Here is a 26,400-nt window from a genome sequence, read left to right as displayed (position 1 = left end):
TCAGCTGGGTTGGGGACATCAATTGTGGGGTTGGGGACATCGCCTGGGGGGTTGGGGACAGATCCGGTGGCCTCGGTGACATCGCCGGTGACATCTCTGGTGGCCTCGGTGACATGTCGGGTGACCTCACTGGTGACCTTTCCGGTGACCTTTCCGGTGACCTCTCCGGTGACCTCTCCGGTGCCACGTCCGGCTCCGGCCGGGGCAGTGGCCGCTGTCCCCACGGTGTCACCCCAGGGGACATCAGGGACACTCGGGGTGGCACTGGGGGTGGCCTGGCGGGGGGGAGGGGCCAGGCCTGGGCCAGCGATGACCGAGCTTCGGCCAGCGATGACCAGTCCTGAGCCAACGATGACCGATCCTGGGCCAGTGGTGACCGAGCTTCGGCCAGTGTCTGACCTTGGGCCAGTGATGACCCATCCTGGGCCAGTGGCCAGTCCTGACCCAAGGATGACCCATCCTGGGCCAGTGGTGACCGAGCTTCGGCCAGTGTCTGGTTTTGGGCCAACGATGACCCATCCTGGGCCAGTGGCCAGTCTTGGGCCAGTGATGGCCTTTCTTGACGCAATGGTGACCCATCTTGGGCCAGTGTCCAGTCTTGGGCCAGTGGCCACTCCTGACCCAAGGATGACCTCTCTTGACCCAACGATGACCCATCTTGGGCCAACGGTGACCCATCTTGGGCCAGTGGCCAGTCCTGACCCAAGGATGACCTCTCTTGGGCCAACGATGACCTCTCTTGAGCCAACGATGACCTCTGTTGAGCCAACGATGACCCATCCTGGGCCAGCGATGACCTCTCTTCGGCCAGTGTCCGGTCTTGACCTAACAATGACCCATCCTGGGCCAGTGGCCGGTCTTGGGCCAATGGCGACCCATCTTGGGCCGACGATGACCTCTCTTGGGCCAGTGATGACCAATCCTGGGCCAGTGTCCGATTTTGGGCCAACGATGACCCATCTTGGGCCAGTGGCCACTCCTGACCCAACGATGACCTTTCTTGACCCAACAATGACCGATCCTGGGCCAGTGGCCGGTCCTGACCCAACGATGACCTCTGTTGAGCCAATGATGACCCCTCTTGGGCCAGTGTCCGGTCTTGGGCCAGCGGTGACCGATCTTCAGTCAATGTCCACTCCTGACCCAAGGATGACCTCTCTTGAGCCAACGATGACCAATCTTGGGCCAACGATGACCTCTCCTGGGTCAATGTCCGATCTTGGGCCAACGCTGACTGATCCTGGGCCAGTGTCCAGTCTTGGGCCGACGATGACCTCTCTTGGGCCGACGATGACCCCTCATGGGTCAATGGCCGGTCGTGACCCAGCGATGACCGATCTTCGGTCAATGTCCACTCCTGACCCAACGATGACCTCTGTTGACCCAACGATGACCCATCTTGGGTCAATGACCTCTCTTGACCCAATCCTGACCCCTCTTGACCCAGCAATGACCCATCTTGGGCCAACGATGACCGATCTTCGGTCAATGTCCGGCTTTGACCCAAGGATGACCTTTCTTGGGTCAACGATGACCGATCTTGGGTCAATGTCCGATCTCGAGTCCATGATGACCCCTCGTGGGTCAACGTCCAGTCCTGACCCAATGATGACCTCTGCTGACCCAACGCTGACCCCTCCTGGGTCAATGTCCGGCTTTGTCCCCACGAGGTCATCTCAAGGGACAGAGGTGACGTCACTTGGGCCGCTGACCTGTCCTGACCCGACAATGTCCGGTGGTGACCCAACGATGACCTTTCCTGACCCAATGCTGACCCATCTTGGGTCAATGTCCACTCCTGACCCAACGCTGACCTCTCTTGACCCAACGCTGACCCATTTTGGGTCACTGATGACCCCTCTGGGGTCAATGTCCGGCTTTGTCCCCACGAGGTCATCTCCAGGGACAGAGGTGACAATGACCTCTCCTGACCCAACAATGACCTCTCCTGGGTCAATGGCCACTCTTGACCCAACGATGACCCATTGTGACCCAACGATGACCTCTGTTGAGCCAACGCTGACCCCTCCTGGGTCAATGTCCGGCTTTGTCCCCACGAGGTCATCTCAAGGGACAACGGTGACGTCACTTGGGCCGCTGACCTGTCCTGACCCGACGATGACCTTTCTTGACCCAATGTCCAGTCTTGACCCAACGCTGACCTCTGCTGACCCCAAGGTGCCACTTCGGGTGACACAGGTGACAATGACCTCTCTTGACCCAACGCTGACCTCTCCGGGGTCAATGTCCGGCTTTGTCCCCACGAGGTCATCTCCAGGGACAGAGGTGACAATGACCCCTCCTGACCCACCGATGACCCCTGCTGTCCCCAAGGTGACAAAACCCCCTGTGACCTTTGCCCCCCGATGTCCCCGATGTCCCCAAGGCCACCCCCGGCCGGCGACCCCCGCTGCGCCCGGAGGGACGAAGTGTCCCCAGCGCTGTCCTGAGAGCCACCGCTGTGGGGACACCGCGGGGCCGGACTGTCCCTGCGCGGCACCTCGGACCGCGCCGACGACGTCACCGGTGACGTCACCTCCAGCTGCGCGAAGCTTGGGGACGCTTTGGGGACACTGATGATGTCATTGTCACCTCGTTGGGGACATCGCGGCCCTTGGGACACTTTGGGGACATTGATGACGTCATCGTCACCCCTTTGGGGACACCGCGACCCCTGGGACGCCTTGGGAACACTGATGACGTCACTGTCACCCCTTTGGGGACATCGCGACCCCTGGGACGCCTTGGGGACACTGATGACGTCACTGTCACCCCCTCGGGGACACCGTGACCCTTGGGACGCCTTGGGGACACTGATGACGTCACTGTCACCCCGCTGGGGACACCGCGACCCCTGGGACGCCTTGGGGACATTGATGACGTCATTGTCACCTCTTTGGGGACTCCATGACCCCTGGGACGCCTTGGGGACACTGATGATGTCATTGTCACCCCTTTGGGGACACCGCGGGCCTTGTGACGCCTTGGGGACACCGATGACGTCATTGTCACCCCATTGGGGACACCGCGGCCCTTGGGACACCTTGGGGACATTGATGACGTCACTGTCACCCCGTTGGTGACTCCATGGCCCCTGGGACGCCTTGGGGACACCGATGACGTCACTGTCACCCCGCTGGGGACACCGTGACCCTTGTGACACCTTGGGGACACCGATGACGTCACCGTCACCCCGCTGGGGACAGCGCCAGCGGCACTCGAGCGCCAGGCCGCCGCCGCGGCCCTGAGTGACCGTCAGGACGTCCTCGGGGTCAGCGCAGGCGTCCAGCAGGGGGAAGGGGGAGGGGGAGGGGCTCGGGGACACTTGGGGACATCCCGGCAGGGACAGCAGGACGTCGTGCAGCTGATCCAGGGTGGGGCGGCGCCGGGGGGAGGGGCGGCGGCAGGACTGCAGCAGCTCGGACCTGGGGACAGGTGGGGACAGTTGGGGACATTGGGGACATTGGGGTGTTGGGGACATTGGGGACATTGGGGACATTGGGGACATTGGGGACAGTTGGGGGAATTGAGGGAATTAGGGACAATAGGGACATCGGGGTGTTGGGGACATTGGGGACATTGGGGACATTGGGGACATTGGGGAGAATTGGGGACATTGGGGACATTTGGGGACATTGGGGACATTTGGGGACATTGGGGACGTTGAGGATATTGGGGACATTGGGGACATCAGGGGGAAAAATGTCCCAAATTCCCTCAATTTGCCCCAAAGTCCCCAAAGTCCCCAATGTGCCTAATGTCCCCAAATTCTCCCCCATGTCCCCAAATGTCCCCAATGTCCCCAATCCCCCCAATGTCCCCAAATGTCCCCATAATCGCCAGCGTCCCCAATATCCCCAATGTCCCCCTTAATGTCCCCAATGTCCCCAAATGTCCCTAATGTCTCCCCAACGTCCCCAATCCCCCCAATATCCCCAATGTCCCCAACTGTCCCCAATGTCCCCAATGTTCCCAATGTCCCCCCAGTGTCCCCAGTGTCCCCAATATCCCCAATGTCCCCAATGTGCCCAAACACCAATTTCCAATGTCCCCAATGTCCCCAAATGTCCCCACTATCCCCAGTATCCCCAACATCCCCAACATCCCCAAATCCCCCAAATCCCCAAATCCCCTCAATGTCCCCAATGTCCCCAACTGTCCCCAACGTCCCCAATCCCCCCGATGTCCCCGCAGTGTCCCCACCCCTCACCACGTGGCCGGCAGTGCCACCCGGGGAGGTGACATTGGTGGCACTTGCTGACTCTGCAGTTTTCCCAAAAGCTCCGCGTCCGACAGGTGGGGGAGGGGCTGAGCGCCGCAGGCCAGCAGCTCCCAGAGGGTCACCCCCAGGGCCCTGAGGGGACAGTGGGGACATCAGTGTCACCATCAGTGTCATCATAACCCCACTAATGTCATCATAACACCCTCAGTGTCACCATAACCCTGTTAATGTCATTGTCACCATCAGTGTCACCTCCCCCCAGGCCAGCAGCTCCCACAGGGTCACCCCCAGGGCCCTGAGGGGACATTGGGGACATCAGTGTCACCAATGTGACATCCTCAGTGTCATTGTCATCATAACCTTGTTAGTGTCATCATAACACATTCATTGTCATTGTCACCATCAGTGTCACCATCAGTGTCACCATCAGTGTGTCATTGTCACCATCAATGTCATCATAACCCCATCAATGTCATCATAACCCCGTTAATGTCATTGTCACCATCAGTGTCACCTCCCCCCAGGCCAGCAGCTCCCAGAGTGTCACCCCGAGAGCCCTAGGGGACACTGGGGACATTGTCAGTGTCATTGTCACCATCAGTGTGTCATTGTCATCATCAGTGTCACCATAACCCCGTTAATGTCACCATAACCCCATTAATGTCACCATCAGTGTCATCATAACACCCTCATTGTCATTGTCACCATCAGTGTCACCTTCCCCCAGGCCAGCAGCTCCCAGAGTGTCACCCCCAGCGCCCTGAGGGGACATTGGGGACATTGTCAGTGTCACCATCAGTGTCACCATAACCCCATTAATGTCATCATAACCCCGTTAATGTCATTGTCACCATCAGTGTCACCATCAGTGTCACCAGCAGTGTCACCTCCCCCCAGGCCAGCAGCTCCCAGAGGGTCACCCCCAGGGCCCTGAGGGGACATCAGTGTCACCATCAGTGTGTCATTGTCATCATAACACCATCAGTGTCACCATAACCCCGTTAATGTCATTGTCACCATCATTGTCACCATCAGTGTCACCTCCCCCCAGGCCAGCAGCTCCCACAGGGTCACCCCGGGAGCCTTGGGGTGACCCAGTGATGTCCCCAAAGATGTGCTCAATGTCCCCAATGTCCCCAATATCCCAATGTCCCCACGATGTCCCCAATGTCCCCAATGATGTCCCCATGATGTCCCCATGATGTCCCCAGTGTCCCCAGTGTCCCCAATGTCCCCAATGTCCCCAGGCTGACCAGACGTTGCTCTCGGGGCTCTGCGCTGCCACCCGCAGTGTCCCCTCAGTGTCCCCAATGATGTCCCCAATGATGTCCCCAATGATGTCCCCAATGATGTCCCCAATGATGTCCCCAATGATGTCCCCAATGATGTCCCCATGATGTCCCCAGGCTGACCAGACGTTGCTCTCGGGGCTCTGCGCTGCCACCCGCAGTGTCCCCTCAGTGTCCCCAATGATGTCCCCAATGTCCTCAATGTCCCCAATGTCCCCACAATGTCCCCATGATGTCCCCAATGTCCCCACGATGTCCCCAAGCTGACCAGACGTTGCTCTCGGGGCTCTGCGCTGCCACCCGCAGTGTCCCCTCAGGTCCCGATGTCACCAGCTCCGGAGCCAGCCAGCGCAGGGGGACAAGGCCACCCTCGGCGGTGACAAAGTAATCCTCCTGGGGACAGCAGGTGCCACCTGGGTCACTTTGGGTCACCAGGGGTCACCAGGGGTCACCCTGGGTCACCCAGGGTCATCCCGAATCCCCCTGACGTCCCCAAATGTCCCCAAATCCCATTAAAGTTCCCATTGTCCCCCAATGTCCCCAAATCCCCCAATGTCCCCAAAATCCTCAACATCCCCCAATGTCCCCAAATCCCCTCAATGTCCCCAAATGTCCCCAATGTCCCCAAATGTCCCCAAACATCCTCAATGTCCCCAAATGCCCCAAAATTCCTCCAAATCCCCAAATGTCCCCAATGTCCCCAAATTGCCAAATATCCCCAAATGTGCTCAATGTCCCCAAATGTCCCCAGTGTCCCCAAAGTCCCCAAATGTCCCCAAATCCCCTCAATATCCCCAACATCCCCAAATGTCCCCATGATGTCCCCGTTAATGTCCCCAACATCCCCAATGTCCCCAATCCCCTCAATGTCCCCAAATGTCCCCAATCCCCCCAATGTCCCCAATGTCCCCAATGTCCCCAATGTCCCCAACATCCCCAATGTCCCCAATGTCCCCAGATGTCCCCAAATGTCCCCAACATCCCCAATGTTCCCAAATCCCCAAATCCCCTCAATGTCCCCAATGTCCCCAAATCCCCTCAATGCCTTGAATGTCCCCAAATGTCCCCAAATCCCTCAGTGTCCCCAACATCCCCAATGTCCCCAAATGTCCCAAATCCCCTCAATGTCCCCAAATCCCCTCAATGTCCCCGCTGTCCCCAGTGTCACCCTGTAGTTGGACGGCCCCAGGCCGTAGTCGCCGAGCCGCACGGTGAGCTCTGAGGTCAGCAGGACATTGCGCAGGGCCAGGTCACTGATTTGGGGAGAAATCCCAAAATTTTGGGAAAAATCCAAAAATTTGGGGGAAATCCCAAAGTTTGGGGAAAAAAACATAAAAATTTGGGGGGAAAATCCCAAAATTTGGGTGGAAATCCTGGAATTTGTGGAAAAAATCCCAAAAGTTTGGGAAAAACCCAAAGATTTTGGGGGAAAATCGAAAAATTCGTGGAAAAAACATAAAAATTTGGTTGGAAATCCTGAAATTTGGGAGAAAATCCTGAAATTTGGGGGGGAAAAATCCCAAAATTTTGGGAAAAAACCATAAAAATTTGGGGGGGAAAATCCCGAAATTTGGGGAGAAAATCCCAAAATTTGGGGGGAAAAAATCCCAAAATTTGGCTGGAAATCCTGAAATTTGGGGGGAAAAATCCCAAAATTTTGGGAAAAACCCAAAGTTTCTTTTGGGAAAATACAAAATTCGGGGAGAAAATCCCAAAATTTGGGGGAAATCCCAACTCTGAGGTCAGCAGGACATTGCGCAGAGCCAGGTCACTGATTTGGGGAGAAATCCCAAAGTTTTGGGAAAAATCCAAAGATTTTGGGGGAAATCCCAAAGTTTGGGGAAAAAACCATAAAAATTTGGGGAGAAAATCCTGAAATTTGGGGGAAAATCCTGAAATTTAGGGGAAAAAATCCCAGAAGTTTGGGAAAAACCCAAAGATTTTGGGGGAAAATCCAAAAATTCGGGGAGAAAACATAAAAATTTGGTTGGAAATCCTGAAATTTGGGACAAAATCCTGAAATTTGGGGGAAAAAAATCCCAAAATTTGGGGGAAATCCCAACTCTGAGGTCAGCAGGACATTGTGCAGGGCCAGGTCACTGATTTGGGGAGAAATAACAAAATTTTGGGAAAAATCCCAAATTTGGGGAAAATCCCAAAGTTTGGGGAAAATCCCAAAGTTTGGGGGGAAAAGATCCCAAAATTTGGGTGGAAATCCTGGAATTTGTGGAAAAAATCCCAAAAGTTTGGGAAAAACCCAAAGATTTTGGGGGAAAATCCAAAAATTCGTGGAAAAACCATAAAAATTTGGTTGGAAATCCTGAAATTTGGGAGAAAATCCTGAAATTTGGGGGGGAAAAATCCCAAAATTTGGGGGAAAAACCATAAAAATTTGGGGGGGAAAATCCCGAAATTTGGGGAGAAAATTCCAAAATTTGGGGGGAAAAAAATCCCAAAATTTGGGTGGAAATCCTGAAATTTGGGGGGAAAAATCCCAAAATTTTGGGAAAAACCCAAAGTTTCTTTCGGGAAAATACAAAATTCGGGGAGAAAATCCCAAAATTTGGAGGAAAATCCAAAAATTTGGGGAAAAACCATAAAAATTTGGGGAGAAAAATCCCAAAATTTGGGGGAAATCCCAAAGTTTGGGGAAAAAAACATAAAAATTTGGGGAGAAAATCCTGAAATTTGGGGGAAAAAATTCCAAAATTTGGGGGAAATAAAGAAATTTTGGGAAAAACCCAAAATTTGGGGGAAATCCAAAAATTCAGGGAGAAAATCCCAAAATTTGGGGGGAAAAATCCTGAAATTTGGGGGAAATAATGAAATTTGGGGAAAACCCCAAAATTTGTGTGGAAATCCTGAAATTTGGGGGAAAAATCCCAAAATTTTGGGAAAAAACCATAAAAATTTGGGGGGAAAAATCCCGAAATTTGGAGAGAAAATCACAAAATTTGGGGGGAAAAAAATCCCAAAATTTGGGTGGAAATCCTGAAATTTGGGGGGAAAATCCCAAAATTTTGGGAAAAAACCCAAAGTTTCTTTTGGGAAAATACAAAATTTGGAGGAAAATCCAAAAATTTGGGGAAAACCCATAAAAATTTGGGGAAAAACCATAAAAATTTGGGGGGAAATCCTGAAATTTGGGGAAAAAGATCCCAAAATTTGGGGAGAAAATCCTGAAATTTGGGGAGAAATAATGAAATTTTGGGAAAAACCCAAAGTTTTGGGGGGAAAATCCCAAAATTTGGGGAAAAAACATAAAAATTTTGGGGAAAATACAAAATTTGGGGAGAAAATCCGAAAATTTAGGGGGAAAATCCAAAAATTCGGGGAAAAAACATAAAAATTTTGGGGAAAATACAAAATTTGGGGAGAAAATCCCAAAATTTTGGGGGAAAACTGGGAAATGTTTGGAGAAAAATCTGAAATTTGGGGGGAAAATCACAAAATTTGGGGGAAAATCCTGAGATTTTTTTTCCTTGGATTTTTGGGATTTTCGGATTTTTTCCATTTTTTCGTTTTTTTTTTTTAACTCAATCCCAATTTTTGGGGTGAATTTTTGGGATTTTGGGGTGAAATTTGGGGGTTTTGGCTACCTGTGGATGAAATGCAGATTTTTTGGGGTCAATTTTTGGGGTTTTAATGCCATTTTTATGCGATTTTTTTGGGGATTTTGGTAGGATTTTCGGATTTTTTTGGGTTTTTTTTATCAATCCCAATTTTTGGGGTGAAATTTGGGGATTTTGGCTACCTGTGGATGAAGTGCAGATGTTTTTAGGGTCAATTTTTGGGGTTTTAATGCCATTTTTATGGGATTTTAATGCCATTTTTAATGGGATTTTTGTAGGATTTTCAGATTTTTCCCCTATTTTTGTAATTTTTTTGGCCAATCCCAATTTTTGGGGTGGAATTTGGGGATTTTGGCTACCTGTGGATGAAGTGCAGATGTTTTTGGGGCCAATTTTTGGGGTTTTAATGCCATTTTTAATGGGATTTTTGTAGGATTTTGGGATTTTTTCCCCAATTTTTGTATTTTTTTTAATCAATCCCAATTTTTGGGGTGGAATTTGGGGATTTTGGTCACCTGTGGACGAAGCCGTGGCGGTGCAGATGTCGCAGCCCCCTGGTGACCTCGAGAGCCAATCGCTGCAGAGTCCCCAAGTCGCGGGGGGGGAGGGGCGGCCGAGGCCACGCCCCCTGCGCCCCTCCCCCCTCCCCCCGCTGGGCGCGCAGGTAACGCTTCAGGTCACCCTGGAAACCCAAAAAATCCAAAATTTCCCCAAAAATTCCCAAAAATTCATCCCCCAAATACCCCAAAACGATCCCAAAAAATTCCCCCAAAAAATTCCTGAAAATTCCCAAAAAATTGCCGAAATTTTCCGAAAATTCATCCCCAAAAGAGCCCAAAATGATCCCAAAATGATCCCAAAAAATTCCCAAAAAATTCCCCAAAAAATTCCTGAAAATTCAGGAAAAGTTCCCAAAAATTCCTAAAAATTCAATCCCAAAACAATCCCAAAAAATTCCCACCCAAAAGCTCCCCAGGTAACGCTTCAGGTCCCCCTGGAAACCCAAAAAATCCCAAAATTTCCCCCAAAAAATCCCAAAAATTCATCCCCAAAATAGTTTTTTGTTTTTTTTTTTTTAAAATTCCCGAAATTTTCCAAAAATTCAACCCCAAAACAGCCCAAAATGATCCCAAAATGATCCCAAAAAATTCCCAAAAACAACTTCCCAAAAAATTCCCAAAAAATTCCCCAAAAAATTCCTGAAAATTCACGAAAAGTTCCCAAAAATTCCTAAAAATTCAATCCCAAAAAAATCCCAAAACAATCCCCGAAAATTCATCCCCTGAAGCTCCCCAGGTAACGCTTCAGGTCACCCTGGAAACCCAAAAAATCCCAAAATTTCTCCAAAAAAAATCCCGAAAATTCATCCCCAAAACAGCCCAAAACGATCCCAAAAAATTCACAAAAAAAATCCCCAAAAAATTCCTGAAAATTCCCAAAAAATTCCCAAAAATTCCTGAAAATTCTCCAAAATATTGCCGAAAAATTCCCGAAAATTCATCCCCAAAACACCCCAAAACAATCCCAAAAAATTCCCGAAAATTCTCAAAAAATTCCCCCAAAAATATTCCCAAAAATTCACTCCCAAAACACCCCAAAACAATCCCAAAAAAATCCCCCCAAAAAACCCCAAAATTCCCACCCAAAAGCCCAAAAAATTCCTAAAGTTTCCCAGAAAAAACCCAAAAAAATTCCCGAAATTTCCCGGAAAATTAAAAAAAAAAAATCCCAAAAATTAAACCCCAAAACACCCCAAAAGAATCCCAAAAAATTCCCAAAAAATGCCCGAAAATTCATCCCCAAAACGCCCCAAAACAATCCCAAAAAAATCCCAAAAATCCCCAAAAAAATCCCCAAAATTCCCACCCAAAAGGTCTCCCTGGAAGCCCAAAAATTCCCAAAAAAATCCCAAAAATTCAACCCCAAAACATCCAAATTAAAAATCCCTCAAAAAAAAAAGCCCAAAAATTCCCCCCAAATCCTCCCAAACTCCTCCAGAATATCCCCAAAATTCCCAAAAATCCCCAAATTCCCAAAATGCCCAAATTTCCCCAAATTCCCAAAATTTGGTGATTCCCAAACCCTTCCAGGACACCCCAAAACCTCCCAATTTTTCCCCCAAATCCCCCAAAATTCCCCCAAAAATCCCCTCAAATCCTCCCAAAACCTCCTCCAGGACATCCCCAATATTTCCCAAATCCCCAAAAATTCCCAAAATTCCCCAAAATCCCCAAATTCCCAAAATTTGGTGATTCCCAAACCCTTCCAGGACACCTCGAAATCTCCCAAATTTTCCCCCAAATCCCCCAAAATTCCCCCGAAAATCCTCCCAAAATCATCCCAAAACCTCCCCAGGACATCTCTAAAAATTCCCAAAATTTCCAAATTCCCAAAATTTTCCCAAAATTTCCCCCAAATTCCCACCATCTGGCAGTACTCCATGACGAGCAGCAGGGGGCGCTCTCTGCACCCCAAAAATCCCCCCAAAATCCTTCCAAACCTCCTCCAGAACATCCCCAATATTTCCCAAAGTTCCCTAAAATTCCCCAAATTTCCCAAAATCCTCAAAATCCCCAAATTATTGATTCCCAAACCCTTTCAGGACACCCCAAACTCTCCCAATTTCTCCCCAAAAATCCTCCCCAGATCCCCTCAAATCCTCCCTAAATCCTCCCAAAATCTCCTCCAGGACCCCTCGGGACATCCTCCAAATCCCCAAAATTCCCAAATTTCACCAAAATTCCCAAAATTTTCCCCAAATTTCCCCAAATTCCCACCATCTGGCAGTACTCCATGACGAGCAGCAGGGGGCGCTCCCGGCATCCCCAAATCCCCAAAACTCCCCAAAATTCACCCAAAATCCCCCTAAATCATCCCAAACCTCCTCCAGGACATCCCCAAAATTTCCCAAAATTTCCCAAATTCCCCAAAAATCCTCAAAATCCCCAAAATATTGGTTCCCAAACCCTTCCAGGACACCCCAAACTCTCCCAATTTCCCCGAAAATCCCCAAAATTCCCCCGAAAATCCCCCGAAAATCCCCCCAAAATCCCCTCAAATCCCCCCAAACCCCTCCAGAACATCCCCAAAAATTCCCCAAATCCCAAAAAATCCCCAAAATTCCCAAAATTTCCCCCAAATTCCCACCATCTGGCAGTACTCCATGACGAGCAGCAGGGGGCGCTCCCGGCACCCCCCGAGGCACCGCAGGACATTCGGGTGACGCAAAGTCCTTGTTGGGGACAAAAAATTGGGGAAATTCGCCCCAAAAATGGGGAAATTCACCCCAAAAATGAGACCCTGGGGGGGTTTGGGGTCTGTGGGGGAAATTTGGGGGAGTTTAGGGTGAAATTTGGGAGGGTTTGGGGTGGATTTTGGGGTGGATTTTGAGATTTTGGGGTGGATTTTGGGGTTTTGGGGTGAATTTTGGGGTGAATTTGTGTGTTTTGGGGTGAATTTTGGGGATTCCAGGTGGATTTTGGGGGTTTGGGATAAATTTTGGGGATTTGGGATGAATTTTGAGGTAAATTTTGAGGTGGATTTTGGGGTTTTGGGTGGATTTTTGGGTGAATTTTGGTTTTCAGGGTGGATTTCTGGGTGGATCTTTGGGATTTCGGGATGAATTTCGGGATTCTGGGGTGAATTTTGGGATTTTGGGTGGATTTTTGGATGAATTTTGGGGTTTTGGGATGAATTTTTGGGATTTCAGGGTGAATTTCGGAGTGAATTTTGGGGTTTCAAGGTGAATTTTTGGGTTTTGAGATGAATTTTGGGGTGAATTTTGGGGTTTGGGGTGAATTTTGGGGTTTCAAGGTGGATTTTTGGATGAATTTTGGGATTTTGGGACGAATTTTGGGGTTTTGGGGTGAATTTTGGGGTGAATTTTGGGGTTTTGGGTGGATTTTTGGATGAATTTTTGGTTTTCAGGATGAATTTTTGGTTTTCAGGGTGAATTTTGGGGTGAATTTTGGGATTTCAGGGTGAATTTTTGGTCTCAGGGTAGATTTTTGGGGTGAATTTTGGGATTTCGGGGTGACTTTTGGGGTTTCCCACCTGTAGGGTTCAGCCTCAGCCAGGAATCTCCTCCTCTCAGGACTCTCAGCTTCTCCTCTCAGCTCTTTCACCACCACCTGGGCAGGAGCTGAACCTCCCCGCAGCTCCCCCAGGATCACCTGGCAGGGAAAATCCCAAAAATAACAAATCCCAAAAAAATCCCATTGAAATCCCAAAAAAATCTGGTTAAAAACACAAAAAAATCACATTAAAACCACAAAAAACCACATTAAAAATCCCATTAAAACCTCCCCGCAGCTCCCCCAGAATCACCTGGGGGGAGAAAATCCCAAAAATAACAAATCCCAAAAAAATTCCATTAAAAATGCAAAAAAAACATTAAAAATGCAAAAAATCCCCAAAAAATCCCATTAAAAACACAAAAAACCTCATTAAAATAATAAAAAAATCCCATTAAAACCTCCCCGCAGCTCCCCCAAAATCACCTGGGGGGGAAAATCCCAAAAATAACAAAAATCCAAAAAATCCCATTGAAATCCCCCAAAAAAATCCCATTAAAAATGAAAAAAATCCCCCAAAAATCCCATTAAAAATAGTGAAAAAATCCCATTAAAAATAATAAAAAAATCCCATTAAAACCTCCCCGCAGCTCCCCCAAAATCACCTGGGGGGAGAAAATCCCAAAAATAACAAATCCCAAAAAAACCCAAAAAAATCCCATTAAAAACGCAAAAAATCCCATTAAAAATGCAAAAAATCCCCAAAAAATCCCATTAAAAACACAAAAAATCCCATTAAAATAATAAAAAAATCCCATTAAAACCTCCCCGCAGCTCCCAAAATCACCCTGGGAAACCCAAAATCCCATTAAAATCCAAAAAAATCCATTAAAAACAATATTAAAAATGCAAAAATCCCCAAAAAATCCCATTAAAAACACAAAAACCATTAAAATAATAAAAATCCCATTAAAACCTCCCACAGCTCCCCCAGGATCACCTGGGGGGGAAAATCCCAAAAATAACAAATCCCAAAAAAAATCCCAAAACAATTCCATTAAAAATGCAAAAAATCCCGTTAAAAACCAAAAAAAAATCCCATTAAAAATGCAAAAAATCCCATTAAAACCTCCCCGCAGCTCCCCCAAAATCACCTGGGGGGGAAAATCCCAAAAATCCCATTAAAACCCAAAAAAATCCCATTAAAAACACAAAAAACCCATTAAAAATGCAAAAAATCCCCAAAAAATCCCATTAAAAACACAAAAAACCTCATTAAAATAATAAAAAAATCCCATTAAAACCTCCCCACAGCTCCCCCAGGATCACCTGGGGGGGAAAATCCCAAAAATAACAAAAATTCCCCAAAAAAATCCCCAAAAAATCCCATTAAAAATGTAAAAAATCTCATCAAAAAAACCCAAAAATCCTGTTAAAAACCAAAAAAAATCCCATTAAAATAATAAAAAGTCCCATTAAAACCTCCCCACAGCTCCCCCAGGATCACCTGGGGGAGAAAATCCCAAAAATCCCATTAAAACCCAAAAAAAGTCCCATTAAAAATGAAAAAAATAAAAAAAATCCAGTTAAAAACACAAAAAAACACATTAAAATGATAAAAAATAACCATTATAAACCCTGCAGCTCCCCCAAAATCACTTGGGTGGGAAAATCCCAAAAATAACAAAAATTCCCAAAAATTCCCCAAAAATCCCCCAAAAAATCCCATTAAAAATGCAAAAAATCCCATTAAAAAAACCCCAAAATCCCGTTAAAAATGCAAAAAATCCCATTAAAAACCCCCAAAAATCCCATTAAAACCTCCCCGCAGCTCCCCCAAAATCACCTGGCAGGGAAAATCCCAAAAATAACAAAAATTCCCCCAAAAAAATCCCAAAAAAATTCCATTAAAAATGTAAAAAATCCCATTAAAAAACCCAAAAATCCCATTAAAACCTCCTCGCAGCTCCCCCAGAATCACCTGGGAGGGAAAATCCCAAAATAAAAATCTCAAAAATTTCCCCAAAAATCCCATTAAAATAAAAAAATCCCATTAAAAATACAAAAATCCCATTAAAAACCCCAAAAATCCAGTTAAAAACACAAAAGCAATAAAAAAACCCATTAAAATCCCACAAAAATCCATCCCAAAATCACCTGAGGAGGGAAAATCCCAAAAATCCCAAATCCCCAAAAAAATCCTGTTAAAAATGCAAAAAATATAAAAAAATTCCCGAAAATTTCCCAAAATTACCCAAAATTCCCAAAACTTCCAAAAACGTCCCCAAAAATTCCCAAAAACCTCCAAAAAGCTCCCCAAAAATTCCTGAAAATTCCCAAAAATTAAAAAAAATTCCCCCCAAAATCTCCAAAAATTCCCCAAAATTAAAAAAAAATCCCCAAAATTCTAAAAAATTCCAAAAAAATTCCCCAAATTTCCCCAAAATTCCCAAAATTCCCAAAATTCCCAAAATTCCCAAAATTCCCCCAAAATCTCCAAAAATTAAAAAAAAAAAAATTCCCAAATATTCTCCAAAATCCCCCCAAAATTCCCCCCAAAAATTCCCAAAAATTCCCCAAAAAATTCCAAAACAATCCCCAGAAATTCCCCAAAATTCCTGAAAATTCCAAAAAATTCCCCAAAATTCCCCAAGCCCCAAAATCCCCCCAAAATTCCATCCCCCAAAATTCCCCCAAAATTCCCCAAATTCAAAATTCCCAAAAATTGCCCAAAATTCCCCAAAAATTAAAAAAAATTGCCCAAAATTCCCAAAAATTCCCCAAAAGTTCCCCAAAATTAAAAAAAAATCCCCCAAAATCCCCAAAAATTCCCCAAAAATTCCCCAAAATTTCCCAAAAACTCCCCCAAAATTCCCCAAAAATTCCCCAAAATTCTCCAAAATCCCCAAATAATCCCCAAAATTCCCAAAATTGGGGATTCTCCCACCTTGCCGAACCAGCCGCTGCCGATCTCCTGCAGGAAGCTGAGCTGCAGCCCGGGGGGAGCACAGGGAGCTGCACAATTCCCAAAAATCCCAAAGTTTTTGGGGTTCAGAACCCCAAATTCGACAAAATCCGAGAAACTCGGGAATTGCCCATTTTTCCCAATTTCCCAGTTTTTCCCCCCAATTCCCCATTTTCCCGTTTTTCCCATTTTTCCATTTTTTCCCCCCAATTTCCCCTTTCCCCATTTTCCCAGTTTTTCTCCATTTTTCCCATTTTTTCCCCCAATTTCCTAACCATTCTCCTGTTTTCCACATTTTCCCCAATTTCCCGTTTTTCTCCCCATTTTCCCCATTTTTCCCCCAATTTCTCACCCATTTTCCCATTTTCCCATTTTTCCCAATTCCCCATTTTTCCCCAATTTCCCCATTTTTCTCCCCAAATCCTCACCCAATTTCCTGTTTTCCCCATTTTTCCCATTTTCCCATTTTCCCTAATTTCCCAATTTTCCCCATTTTTCTCCCCAATTTCTCACCCATTTCCCTGTTTTCCCTGTTTTTCCCATTTTCCCCATTTTCCCAATTCCCCAATTTTCCCAATTTCCCCATTTTTTCCCCAATTCTCACCCAATTTCCTGTTTTCCCCATTTTCCCCAATTTCCCATTTTCCCCAATTTCCCGTTTTTCTCCCCGTTTTTCCCAAATTCCCCAATTCTCACCCAATTTCCTGTTTTCCCAATTTTCCCAATTTCCCCATTTTTCCCCCAATTTCTCACCCATTTTCCTGTTTTCCCCAATTTTCCCAATTTCCCCATTTTTCCCCCCAATTCTCACCCAATTTCCTGTTTTCCCCATTTTTCCCCAATTTTCCCAAATTCCCCAATTCTCACCCAATTTCCTGTTTTCCCCATTTTCCCCAATTTTCCCCAATTTTCCCAATTCCCCAATTTCCCCATTTTTCTCCCCAATTTCTCACCCAATTTCCTGTTTTCCCAATTTTCCCAATTTTCCCCATTTTTCCCAATTTTCCCAAATTCCCCAATTCTCACCCAATTTCCTGTTTTCCCATTTTCCCCAATTCCCCAATTTTCCTCCCCATTTCCCCAATTCCCCAATTTTCCCCAATTTTCCCAATTTCCCCATTTTTCCCCCAAATTCTCACCCAATTTCCTGTTTTCCCCAATTTCCCAATTTTCCCAAATTCCTCAATTCTCACCCAATTTCCCCATTTTTCCCCAATTTCTCACCCAATTCCCCAATTTTCCCAAATTCCCCAATTTCCTGTTTTCCCTGTTTTTCCCATTTTCCCCAATTCCCCAATTTTCCCCAATTTCCCCATTTTTCCCCCCAATTTCTCACCCAATTCCCCAATTTTCCCAAATTCCCCAATTTCTCACCCAATTTCCTGTTTTCCCATTTTCCCCAATTTCCCAATTTTCCCCAATTTTCCCAATTTCCCCATTTTTCCCCCAATTTCTCACCCAATTTCCTGTTTTCCCATTTTCCCAAATTCCCCAATTTCCTGTTTCCCCAATTTTCCCCAATTTTCCCAAATTCCCCAATTTCTCACCCAATTTCCTGTTTTCCCCAATTTCCCCATTTTCCCATTTTTCTCCCCATTTCCCCAATTCCCCAATTTCTCACCCAATTCCCCAATTTCCCCGTTTTTTTCCCCAATTCTCACCCAATTTCCTGTTTTCCCCATTTTCCCCAATTTTCCCAAATTCCCCAATTTCTCACCCAATTTCCTGTTTTCCCCATTTTCCCCAATTTTCCCAAATTCCCCAATTCTCACCCAATTTCCTGTTTTCCGCTCGAATCTCCAGCGGGACGAAGAACACCTCGGGGGTGGGGGAGGGGCAGCCCGGGGACTCCTCGGGGGGAGGGGAGAAATCCCCGGAATCCTCATCGCCCTCAGCGTTCTCCAACTCCTGGGAAAATTTGGGAAAATTTGGGGATTTTTGGGGATTTTGGGGAATTTTTGGGAATTTTTTCTGTTTTTTTCTGATTTTTTCTGAATTTTTTGGAGAATTTTTCCTTTTTTTTTTGATTTTTTGGGGGAGAAACCCCCGGAATCCTCATCGCCCTCCGCGTTCTCCAACTCCTGGGGGAAAATCCGGGAATTTGGGGAAATTTGGGGAATTTGGGGAAATTTGGGGATTTTTTGGGAATTTTTTGGGTTTTTTCTGATTTTTTCTGATTTTTTTCTGATTTTTTTTGAGAATTTTTCCTTTTTTTTTGGATTTTTTGGGGGAGAAATCCCCGGAATCCTCATCGCCCTCCGCGTTCTCCAACTCCTGGGGGAAAATCCGGGAATTTGGGGAAATTTGGGAAATTTTGGGAATTTTTGGGAATTTTTTCAGATTTTTTGGGGATTTTTTGTGATTTTTTTTTTATTTTTTTCTGATTTTTTTCAATTTTTGGGGGAATTTTGGGGGAGAAATCCCCGGAATCCTCATCGCCCTCGGCGTTCTCCAACTCCTGGGGGAAAATCCGGGAATTTTGGGATTTTTGGGGATTTTGGGGAATTTTTTGGAATTTTTTCAGATTTTTTTTGGAATTTTTTGGATTTTTTTGAGATTTTTTTGTGGATTTTTTGGAATTTTTTTCAATTTTTGGGGGAATTTTGGGTGACAAATCCCCGGAATCTTCATCCCCCTCCGCATTCTTGAACTCCTGGGGGAAAATTCGGGAATTTTGGGATTTTTGGGAATTTTGGGGAATTTTTGGGAATTTTTTTGAGATTTTTTTTTTTTTTTTTTTTAATTTTTTGGAGATTTTTTGTGATTTTTTGGAATTTTTTTATTTTTGGGGGGAATTTTGGGTGAGAAATCCCCGGAATCCTCATCACCCTCCGCATTCTCCAACTCCTGGGGGAAAATTGGGAAAATTTGGGGATTTTGGGGATTTTTGGGAATTATTTCTGATTTTTTCTGATTTTTTTCTGATTTTTTTTGAATTTTTTCTGATTTTTTTCTGATTTTTTAAAGAATTTTTTGGGAGTTTGGTGAAAACCCCGAATCTTCATCCCCCTCGGCATTCTTGAACTCCTGGGGAAATTTGGGAATTTTGGATTTTTGGGATTTTTTGTGATTTTTGGGAATTTTTTGATTTTTTGGAGATTTTTGGGGATTTTTGCAAATTTTTGATTTTATTTTTTTTAATTTTTGGGGGAATTTTGGGTTTTTTAAAATTTTGATTTTGGGTGGGAATTTCCAAATTTTGGGATTTTTTTGGGATTCTCACCTTGAAATCGAGATCACCTCTCTCGCAGCACAGACAGGTGAGGATGAGGAGGATTTTTGGGTTTTTAAAGCAGATTTTGAGGGATTTTTGAGGTTTTTTTTGGCATTTCTGGGTGGTTTTTTTGGGGGTTTTTTTTGGGAATTTCCAAATTTTGGGATTTTTTGGGATTTTTTGGGATTTCGGGGTGGTGGGGCAAATTTTGGGGTTTTTTTGAGGTTTTTTTGAGGTTTTTTTGAGGTTTTTTTGAGGTTTTTTTTGCATTTCTGGGCGGATTTTTTGGGGTTGTTTTTGGGAATTTCCAAATTTTGGGATTTTTTTTGGGATTCTCACCTTGAATCCCAGATCTCCCCTCTTGCAGCACAGGCAGGTGAGCAGCAGGAAAATGACAAATTTTGGGTTTTTAAAGAGGATTTTTGGGGTTTTTTGAGGTTTTTTGGAGGTTTTTTGAGGTTTTTTTGGCATTTCTGGGTGGATTTTTTTTGGGGTTTTTTGGGAATTTCCAAATTTTGGGATTTTTTGGGGATTTTTGGGATTTTTGTGGTTTTTTGGGGGGGTGGGGGGTTTTGGGTTTTTTTTGGGTTTTTTTGGTTTTTTGGGGTTTTGGGGGTTTTTTTGGGGTTTTTTTTGGGTTGTTTTGGGTTTTTTTTGTGTTTTTGTGGTTTTTGGGGGGGTGGTGGGGGGGTTTTGGGGTGAATTTTGGGGTTTTTTGAGGTTTTTTTGAGGTTTTTTGGAGGTTTTTTGGGCATTTCTGGGCGGATTTTTTTGGGGTTTTTTTTTGGAATTTCCGAATTTTGGGATTTTTTGGGATTTTTTGGGATTCTCACCTTGAATCCCAGATCACCTCTCTTGCAGCACAGGCAGGTGAGCAGCAGGAGGAGGATTTTGGGGTGAATTTTGGGGTTTTTTGAGGTTTTTTGAGGTTTTTTGGAGGTTTTTTTGGCATTTCTGGGCGGATTTTTTTGGGGGTTTTTTTGGGAATTTCCAAATTTTGGGATTTTTTGGGATTCTCACCTTGAATCCCAGGTCTCCCCTCTTGCAGCAGAGGCAGGTGAGCAGCAGGAAAATGACAATTTTTGGGTTTTTAAAGAGGATTTTTGGGGTTTTTTGGAGGTTTTTTGAAGGTTTTTTTGGGCATTTCTGGGCGGATTTTTTTGGGGTTTTTTTTGGGAATTTCCGAATTTTGGGATTTTTCGGCAATTTTTGGGATTCTCACCTTGAATCCCAGATCTCCCCTCTTGCAGCACAGGCAGGTGAGCAGCAGGAAAATGACAAATTTTGGGTTTTTAAAGTGGATTTTTGGGTTTTTTTTAGGTCAATTTAAGGTGTTTTGAGTCAGATTTTTTTGGGGTTTTTTTGGGAATTTCCAAATTTTGGGATTTTTTGGGGATTTTTGGGATTCTCCCCTTGAACTCCAGGTCTCCTCTCTTGCAGCACAGGCAGGTGAGCACGAGGAGCACAATTTTGGGTTTTTAAAGCAGATTTTGAGGTTTTTTTGAGGTTTTTTTGAGGTTTTTTTGGCATTTCTGGGTGGATTTTTTTGGGGTTTTTTTTGGGAATTTCCGAATTTTGGGAATTTTTGGGATTTTTTGGGATTCTCACCTTGAATCCCAGGTCTCCCCTCTTGCAGCACAGACAGGTGAGCAGCAGGAAAATGACAAATTTTGGGTTTTTAAAGCAGATTTTGGGGTTTTTTTGGGGTTTTTTGAGGTTTTTTTGGCATTTCTGGGTGGATTTTTTGGGGGTTTTTTCTGGGAATTTCCGAATTTCGGGATTTTTTGGGATTTTTTGGGATTCTCACCTTGAACCCGAGATCTCCCCTCTTGCAGCACAGGCAGGTGAGCAGCAGGAGGAGGATTTTGGGGTGAATTTTGGGGTTTTTTGAGGTTTTTTGAGGTTTTTTTGAGGTTTTTTTGGCATTTCTGGGTGGATTTTTTGGGGGTTTTTTTTGGGAATTTCCAAATTTTGGGAATTTTTGGGGATTTTTTTGGGATTCTCACCTTGAAATCGAGATCACCTCTCTTGCAGCACAGACAGGTGAGGATGAGGAGGATTTTGGGGTTTTTAAAGCAGATTTGGGTGTTTTTTGAGGTTTTTTGAGGTTTTTTGGGCATTTCTGGGCGGATTTTTTTGGGGTTTTTTTTGGGAATTTCCAAATTTTGGGATTTTTCGGCAATTTTTGGGATTCTCACCTTGAATCCCAGGTCTCCTCTCTTGCAGCACAGACAGGTGAGCACGAGGAGCACAATTTTGGGGTTTTTTTGAGTTTTTTTTTTAGTTTTTTGGGGCATTTCTGGGTGGATTTTTTTGGGGTTTTTTTTGGGAGTTTCCGAATTTTGGGAATTTTTGGGATTCTCACCTTGAACCCGAGATCACCTCTCTTGCAGCAGAGGCAGGTGAGCAGCAGGAAAATGACAAATTTTGGGTTTTTAAAGAGGATTTTTGGGGTTTTTGGAGGTTTTTTTGAGGTGTTTTTGGCATTTCTGGGCTGATTTTTTTGGGGTTTTTTTTGGGAATTTCCAAATTTTGGGAATTTTTGGGATTCTCACCTTGAATCCGAGATCACCTCTCTTGCAGCAGAGGCAGGTGAGCACGAGGAGCACAATTTTGGGTTTTTAAAGCAGATTTTGAGGTTTTTTTGAGGTTTTTTTGGCATTTCTGGGTGGATTTTTTTGGGGGTTTTTTTGGGAGTTTCCGAATTTTGGGAATTTTTGGGAATTTTTGGGATTCTCACCTTGAACCCAAGATCTCCCCTCTTGCAGCACAGGCAGGTGAGCACGAGGAGCACAATTTTGGGTTTTTAAAGCAGATTTTGAGGTTTTTTTGAGGTTTTTTTGAGGTTTTTTTGGCATTTCTGGGTGGATTTTTTTTGGGTTTTTTTTGGGAATTTCCAAATTTCGGGAATTTTTGGGAATTTTTGGGATTCTCACCTTGAACCCGAGATCTCCCCTCTTGCAGCAGAGGCAGGTGAGCACGAGGAGCACAAAAGCCACAATTCCTGAGCAGGAAAGGAGCAAAACCGCCGAGGGAGGAGGGAGGAAACCGCGGCCGGGAGGGGGAGAGCCTGGGGAGAGAAATTGGGGTGAATTTGGGGGATTTTGGGAAAAATGGGAATTTATTTGGGGAAAATGGGATTTTAGGGGGAAAAAAATGGAATTTTGGGGGGAAAAAGTGGAATTTGGGGGAAAAAATGATTTTTAAGGGGAAAAAGGGGAAAATGGGATTTTTTTGGGAAAAATGGAATTTGGGGGAAAAAATGGGATTTTTGGGGAAAAAATGGGATTTTCGGGGGAAAAATTGGGTTTTTTGGAGGAAAAATGGGATTTTTGGGGGAAAAAATGGGATTTTTGGGGGGAAAAAATGGGATTTTTGGGAGGAAAAAATGGGATTTTTGGGGAAAAAATGGGATTTTGGGGGAGAGCCTGGGGAGAGAAAATGGGGTGAATTCTGGGGATTTTGGGAAAAATGGGAATTTATTTGGGGAAAATGGGATTTTGGGGGGAAATAATGGGAATTTGGAAAAATGGGGGGAAAAAGGAGAAAAAGGAGAAAAAAAGATTTTGGGAGGGAAAAGGGAAAATGGGATTTTGGGGGGAAAAATGGGATTTGGAAATGGGATTTGGGGAAAAATTGGAATTTGGAGAGGGAAAATGGGATTTGGGTGGAAAATGGGAATTTGGGGGAAAATTAGGAATTTGGGAGCAAAAATTGAGATTTTGGGGGGGAAATGAAGATTTTGGGGGAAAAATTGGGATTTTGGGGGTAAAATTGGGATTTTGGGGTAAAAATGGGGAAATTTGGGTTTGGGGTAAAAATGGGGAAATTTGGGATTTCCAGCTCAGCTCAGTCTGCCCCTCCCCCATCGCCCTCCATCGCCCCTCACGGCCCGCAGGTACCGATCGCCGCCCCTCCCCCACCGCGGCCGGAACCGGACAGACGGACAGAGGGACAGAGGGATGGACAGACGGACAGAGGGACAGACGGACAGAGAGACAGACGGACAGAGGGATGGACAGACACGGAGATGGACACAGGGAGGGATGGACAGATGGACAGAGAGAGAGATGGACAGAGGGACAGAGGGACAGACACGGAGATGGACAGGACAGACGGACACGGGGATGGAGGAATTGCGGGCTGGACGGACAGACGGACACCGGGCTGGACACAGGGAGGGATGGACGGACGGACGGGGGACAGACGGACAGGCGGACAAGGGGATGGAGACAGGGAGGGACAGACGGACAGACGGACACGGGGATGAGTGGGACGGACAGACGGACGCGGGAGCGGAAGAATTGCGGGACAGACGGACGCGCGGATAAGGGACGCAGACAGACGGACAGACGGACGGACAGACGGACAGACAGGGATGGACAGGCGGACACGAGAGCGGCCGGACACGGGGGACGGACGGACAGACAGACGGACAGACGGACACGGGCCGGGCGCGGGGCCGGAGCGGCGGGGAACGGACAGACAGACGGACGGACACGGGAATGGAGGAACTCCGGGACGGCCGGACAGACGGACGCGGGGATGGAGGGGACGGACAGACGGACAGACAGGGATGGACACGGGGATGGACAGACGGACAGACGGACAGACAGGGATGGACACGGGGATGGACAGACAGCCGGACACTGGGATGACGGACAGACGGACAGACGGACGCGGGGATGGACAGAGTGACCAATTGTCGGAATGACCGACGGACAGGTAAGAGATGAGAGATAAGGGCCGGACAGACGGACAGACGGACAGACGGACAGGCGGACAGGCGGACAGAGGGACGGACCAACGGCCAAACGGACAGACGGACACACAGGGAGAGATGGACACCGGACGGACACACGGACAGGCGGACAGATGGACAAACCGACACACGGACACTCGGACAGACGGACAGATGGACACGCGGACAGGCAGATGGACAGATGGACAGACAAATGCACGAATGGACAAACGGACACAGGGGTGGACAGACAGACTAACGGACAAACAGACACACGGACAGGTGGACAGATGGACAGTCAGACAGATGGACACACGGACAAATGGACACTCGGCCAGAGGGACAGACGGACAGAGGGACAAACAGGCAGACGGACAAACAGACAAGCGGACACACACACAGCCACAGGGACGGACAGACGGACAGATGGACAAACAGGCAGATGGACAAACAAACAGCCACAGGGATGGACAGAGATGGACAGACGGACAGAGGGACAGACGGACAAACGGACCAATGGACACAGAGATGGACAGACAGACCAATGGACAAGTGGCCACACAGACAGATGGACAGATGGGCAAATGGACACTCGGACAAATGGACACACAGACAGACGGACACACAGACAGACGGACACACGGTCACAGAGATGGACAGACAGACGGACACTCGGACAGATGGACAAATGGACAAATGCACAGACGGACAGACGGACACTCGGACAGAGGGACACACAGCCACAGGGATGGACAGAGATCGACAGACGGACAGATGGACAGATGGACAAACAAACAAACGGTCACAGAGATGGACAGAGGTGGACAGACAGATGGACAGACGGACAAATGGACACTCAGACAAACGGACAAATGGACACTCGGACAGATGGACAGATGGACAGATGGACAAACAGACCAATGGACACAGGGATGGACGGACAGACGGACACTCGGACAGATGGACACTTGGACAAACGGTCACAGGGATGGACAGACAGACAGACACTCGGACATTCGGACAGATGGACACATAGCCAAATGGACACAGGGATGGACAGACAGATGGACACTCAGACAAATGGACAGATGGACACTGAAATGGACAGACAGACGGACACTCGGACAGATGGACAAAGGGATGGACGGACAGACGGACACTCGGACACTCGGACAGATGGACAGATGGACACACGGATGGACGGACACTCGGACAGATGGACAAATGCACAAATGGACAGATGGACACTCGGACAGACGGACACATAGCCACAGGGATGCACAGAGATGGACATTCGGACAGACGGACAAATGGACAAACAGACAGACGGACACCGGGATGGACAGACAAACAGACACTCGGACAGAGGGACAAACAGCCACAGGATGGACAGAGATGGATAGATGGACAGATGGACACTTGGACAAATGGACAGACGGACAAATGGACACAGAGATGGACAGACAGACAGATGGACAAACAAACAAACGGACACAGGGATGGACAGACAGATGGACACTCAGACAGACGGACAGATGGACACTCGGACAGATGGACAGCTGGACAAATGGACAAACAGACAAACGGTCACAGGGATGGACAGACGGACGGACACTCGGCCAGATGGGGAGATGGACGGATGGACAGAGATGGATAGAGATGGACAGATGGACGGAGATGGACAGATGGACACTTGGACAAACGGACACAGAGATGGACAGACAGACGGACACTCGGACAGATGGACAAATGCACAAACGGACAGACGGACACACAGCCACAGGGATGGACAGAGATCGACAGACGGACACTCGGACAAATGGACAGATGGACAAATGGACAAACAGACAAACGGACACCGGGATGGACAGACAGACGGACATTCGGACAGATGGACAAACGGTCACAGAGATGATGGACAGAGATGGACAGAGATGGACAGACGGACAAGTGGACAAACAGACCAATGGACACAGAGATGGACAGACGGACAGACGGACACTCGGACAGATGGACAGATGGACAAATGGACCGACGGACACCGGGATGGACAAACAGACGGACAAATGGACACTCGGACCGACGGACACCGGGATGGACAGACAGACGGACACTCGGACAGATGGAGAGATGGAGAGATGGAGAGATGGACAGACGGACAGTCGGACCGATGGACAGATGCACAAATGGACATTCGGACAGACGGACAGCGGGATGGACAGACAGACGGACAAATGGACACTCGGACAGATGGACAGATGGACAGCCGGACAGATGCCCTCTCGGTGACTCACCGCGGCCCGGCGGAGCGCCCATCGCCCCCGGGGCTCCGAGCGAGGCCATGGCGGCCAGCAGCAGCGGGGGGAGGGGCAGCGGGGGGAGGG

At 46.8% G+C, this 26,400-nt stretch overlaps 1 protein-coding gene and 1 pseudogene across 1 annotated transcript; both read right to left on the bottom strand.

Annotated features, from left to right (window-relative positions):
- On the bottom strand, positions 1-26,400 carry LOC146422864 (uncharacterized). The gene is made up of 16 exons (XM_085045389.1): positions 26,311-26,400; positions 22,212-22,345; positions 17,834-17,969; positions 16,044-16,111; positions 13,137-13,255; positions 12,231-12,315; positions 9,599-9,765; positions 6,680-6,764; positions 5,780-5,904; positions 4,211-4,354; positions 2,742-3,425; positions 1,635-2,552; positions 1,116-1,373; positions 837-1,055; positions 114-797; positions 1-4 (listed from the first exon to the last, which is right to left on the bottom strand). The coding sequence occupies exons 1-16, from the start codon at positions 26,357-26,359 to the stop codon at positions 1-3; spliced, it is 3,879 nt and encodes a 1,292-aa protein (XP_084901515.1). The 5' UTR covers positions 26,360-26,400.
- LOC146422865 (uncharacterized) lies at positions 23,161-26,306 on the bottom strand (annotated as a pseudogene).

Source organism: Lichenostomus cassidix, unplaced genomic scaffold, assembly GCF_008360975.1.
Source record: "Lichenostomus cassidix isolate B80296 unplaced genomic scaffold, HeHo_3.0 HiC_scaffold_38, whole genome shotgun sequence".
In the NCBI taxonomy this organism is placed as follows: Eukaryota; Metazoa; Chordata; class Aves; order Passeriformes; family Meliphagidae; genus Lichenostomus; species Lichenostomus cassidix.
Note: the sequence above shows the minus strand (reverse complement) of the source record. Positions and strands in the feature narration are given on the sequence as shown.

Excerpts from the sequence above, each read along its gene's own strand:
- LOC146422864 (XM_085045389.1), bottom strand. The coding sequence starts at position 26,359 with ATGGCCTCGCTCGGAGCCCCGGGGGCGATGGGCGCTCCGCCGGGCCGC. Across the intron at positions 9,766-12,230 it reads TCATGGAGTACTGCCAGATG|GGTGACCTGAAGCGTTACCT; the intron begins GTGGGAATTTGG and ends TTGGGTTTCCAG. Across the intron at positions 4,355-5,779 it reads AGCCCCGAGAGCAACGTCTG|GGCCCTGGGGGTGACCCTCT; the intron begins GTCAGCTTGGGG and ends CTGTCCCCTCAG.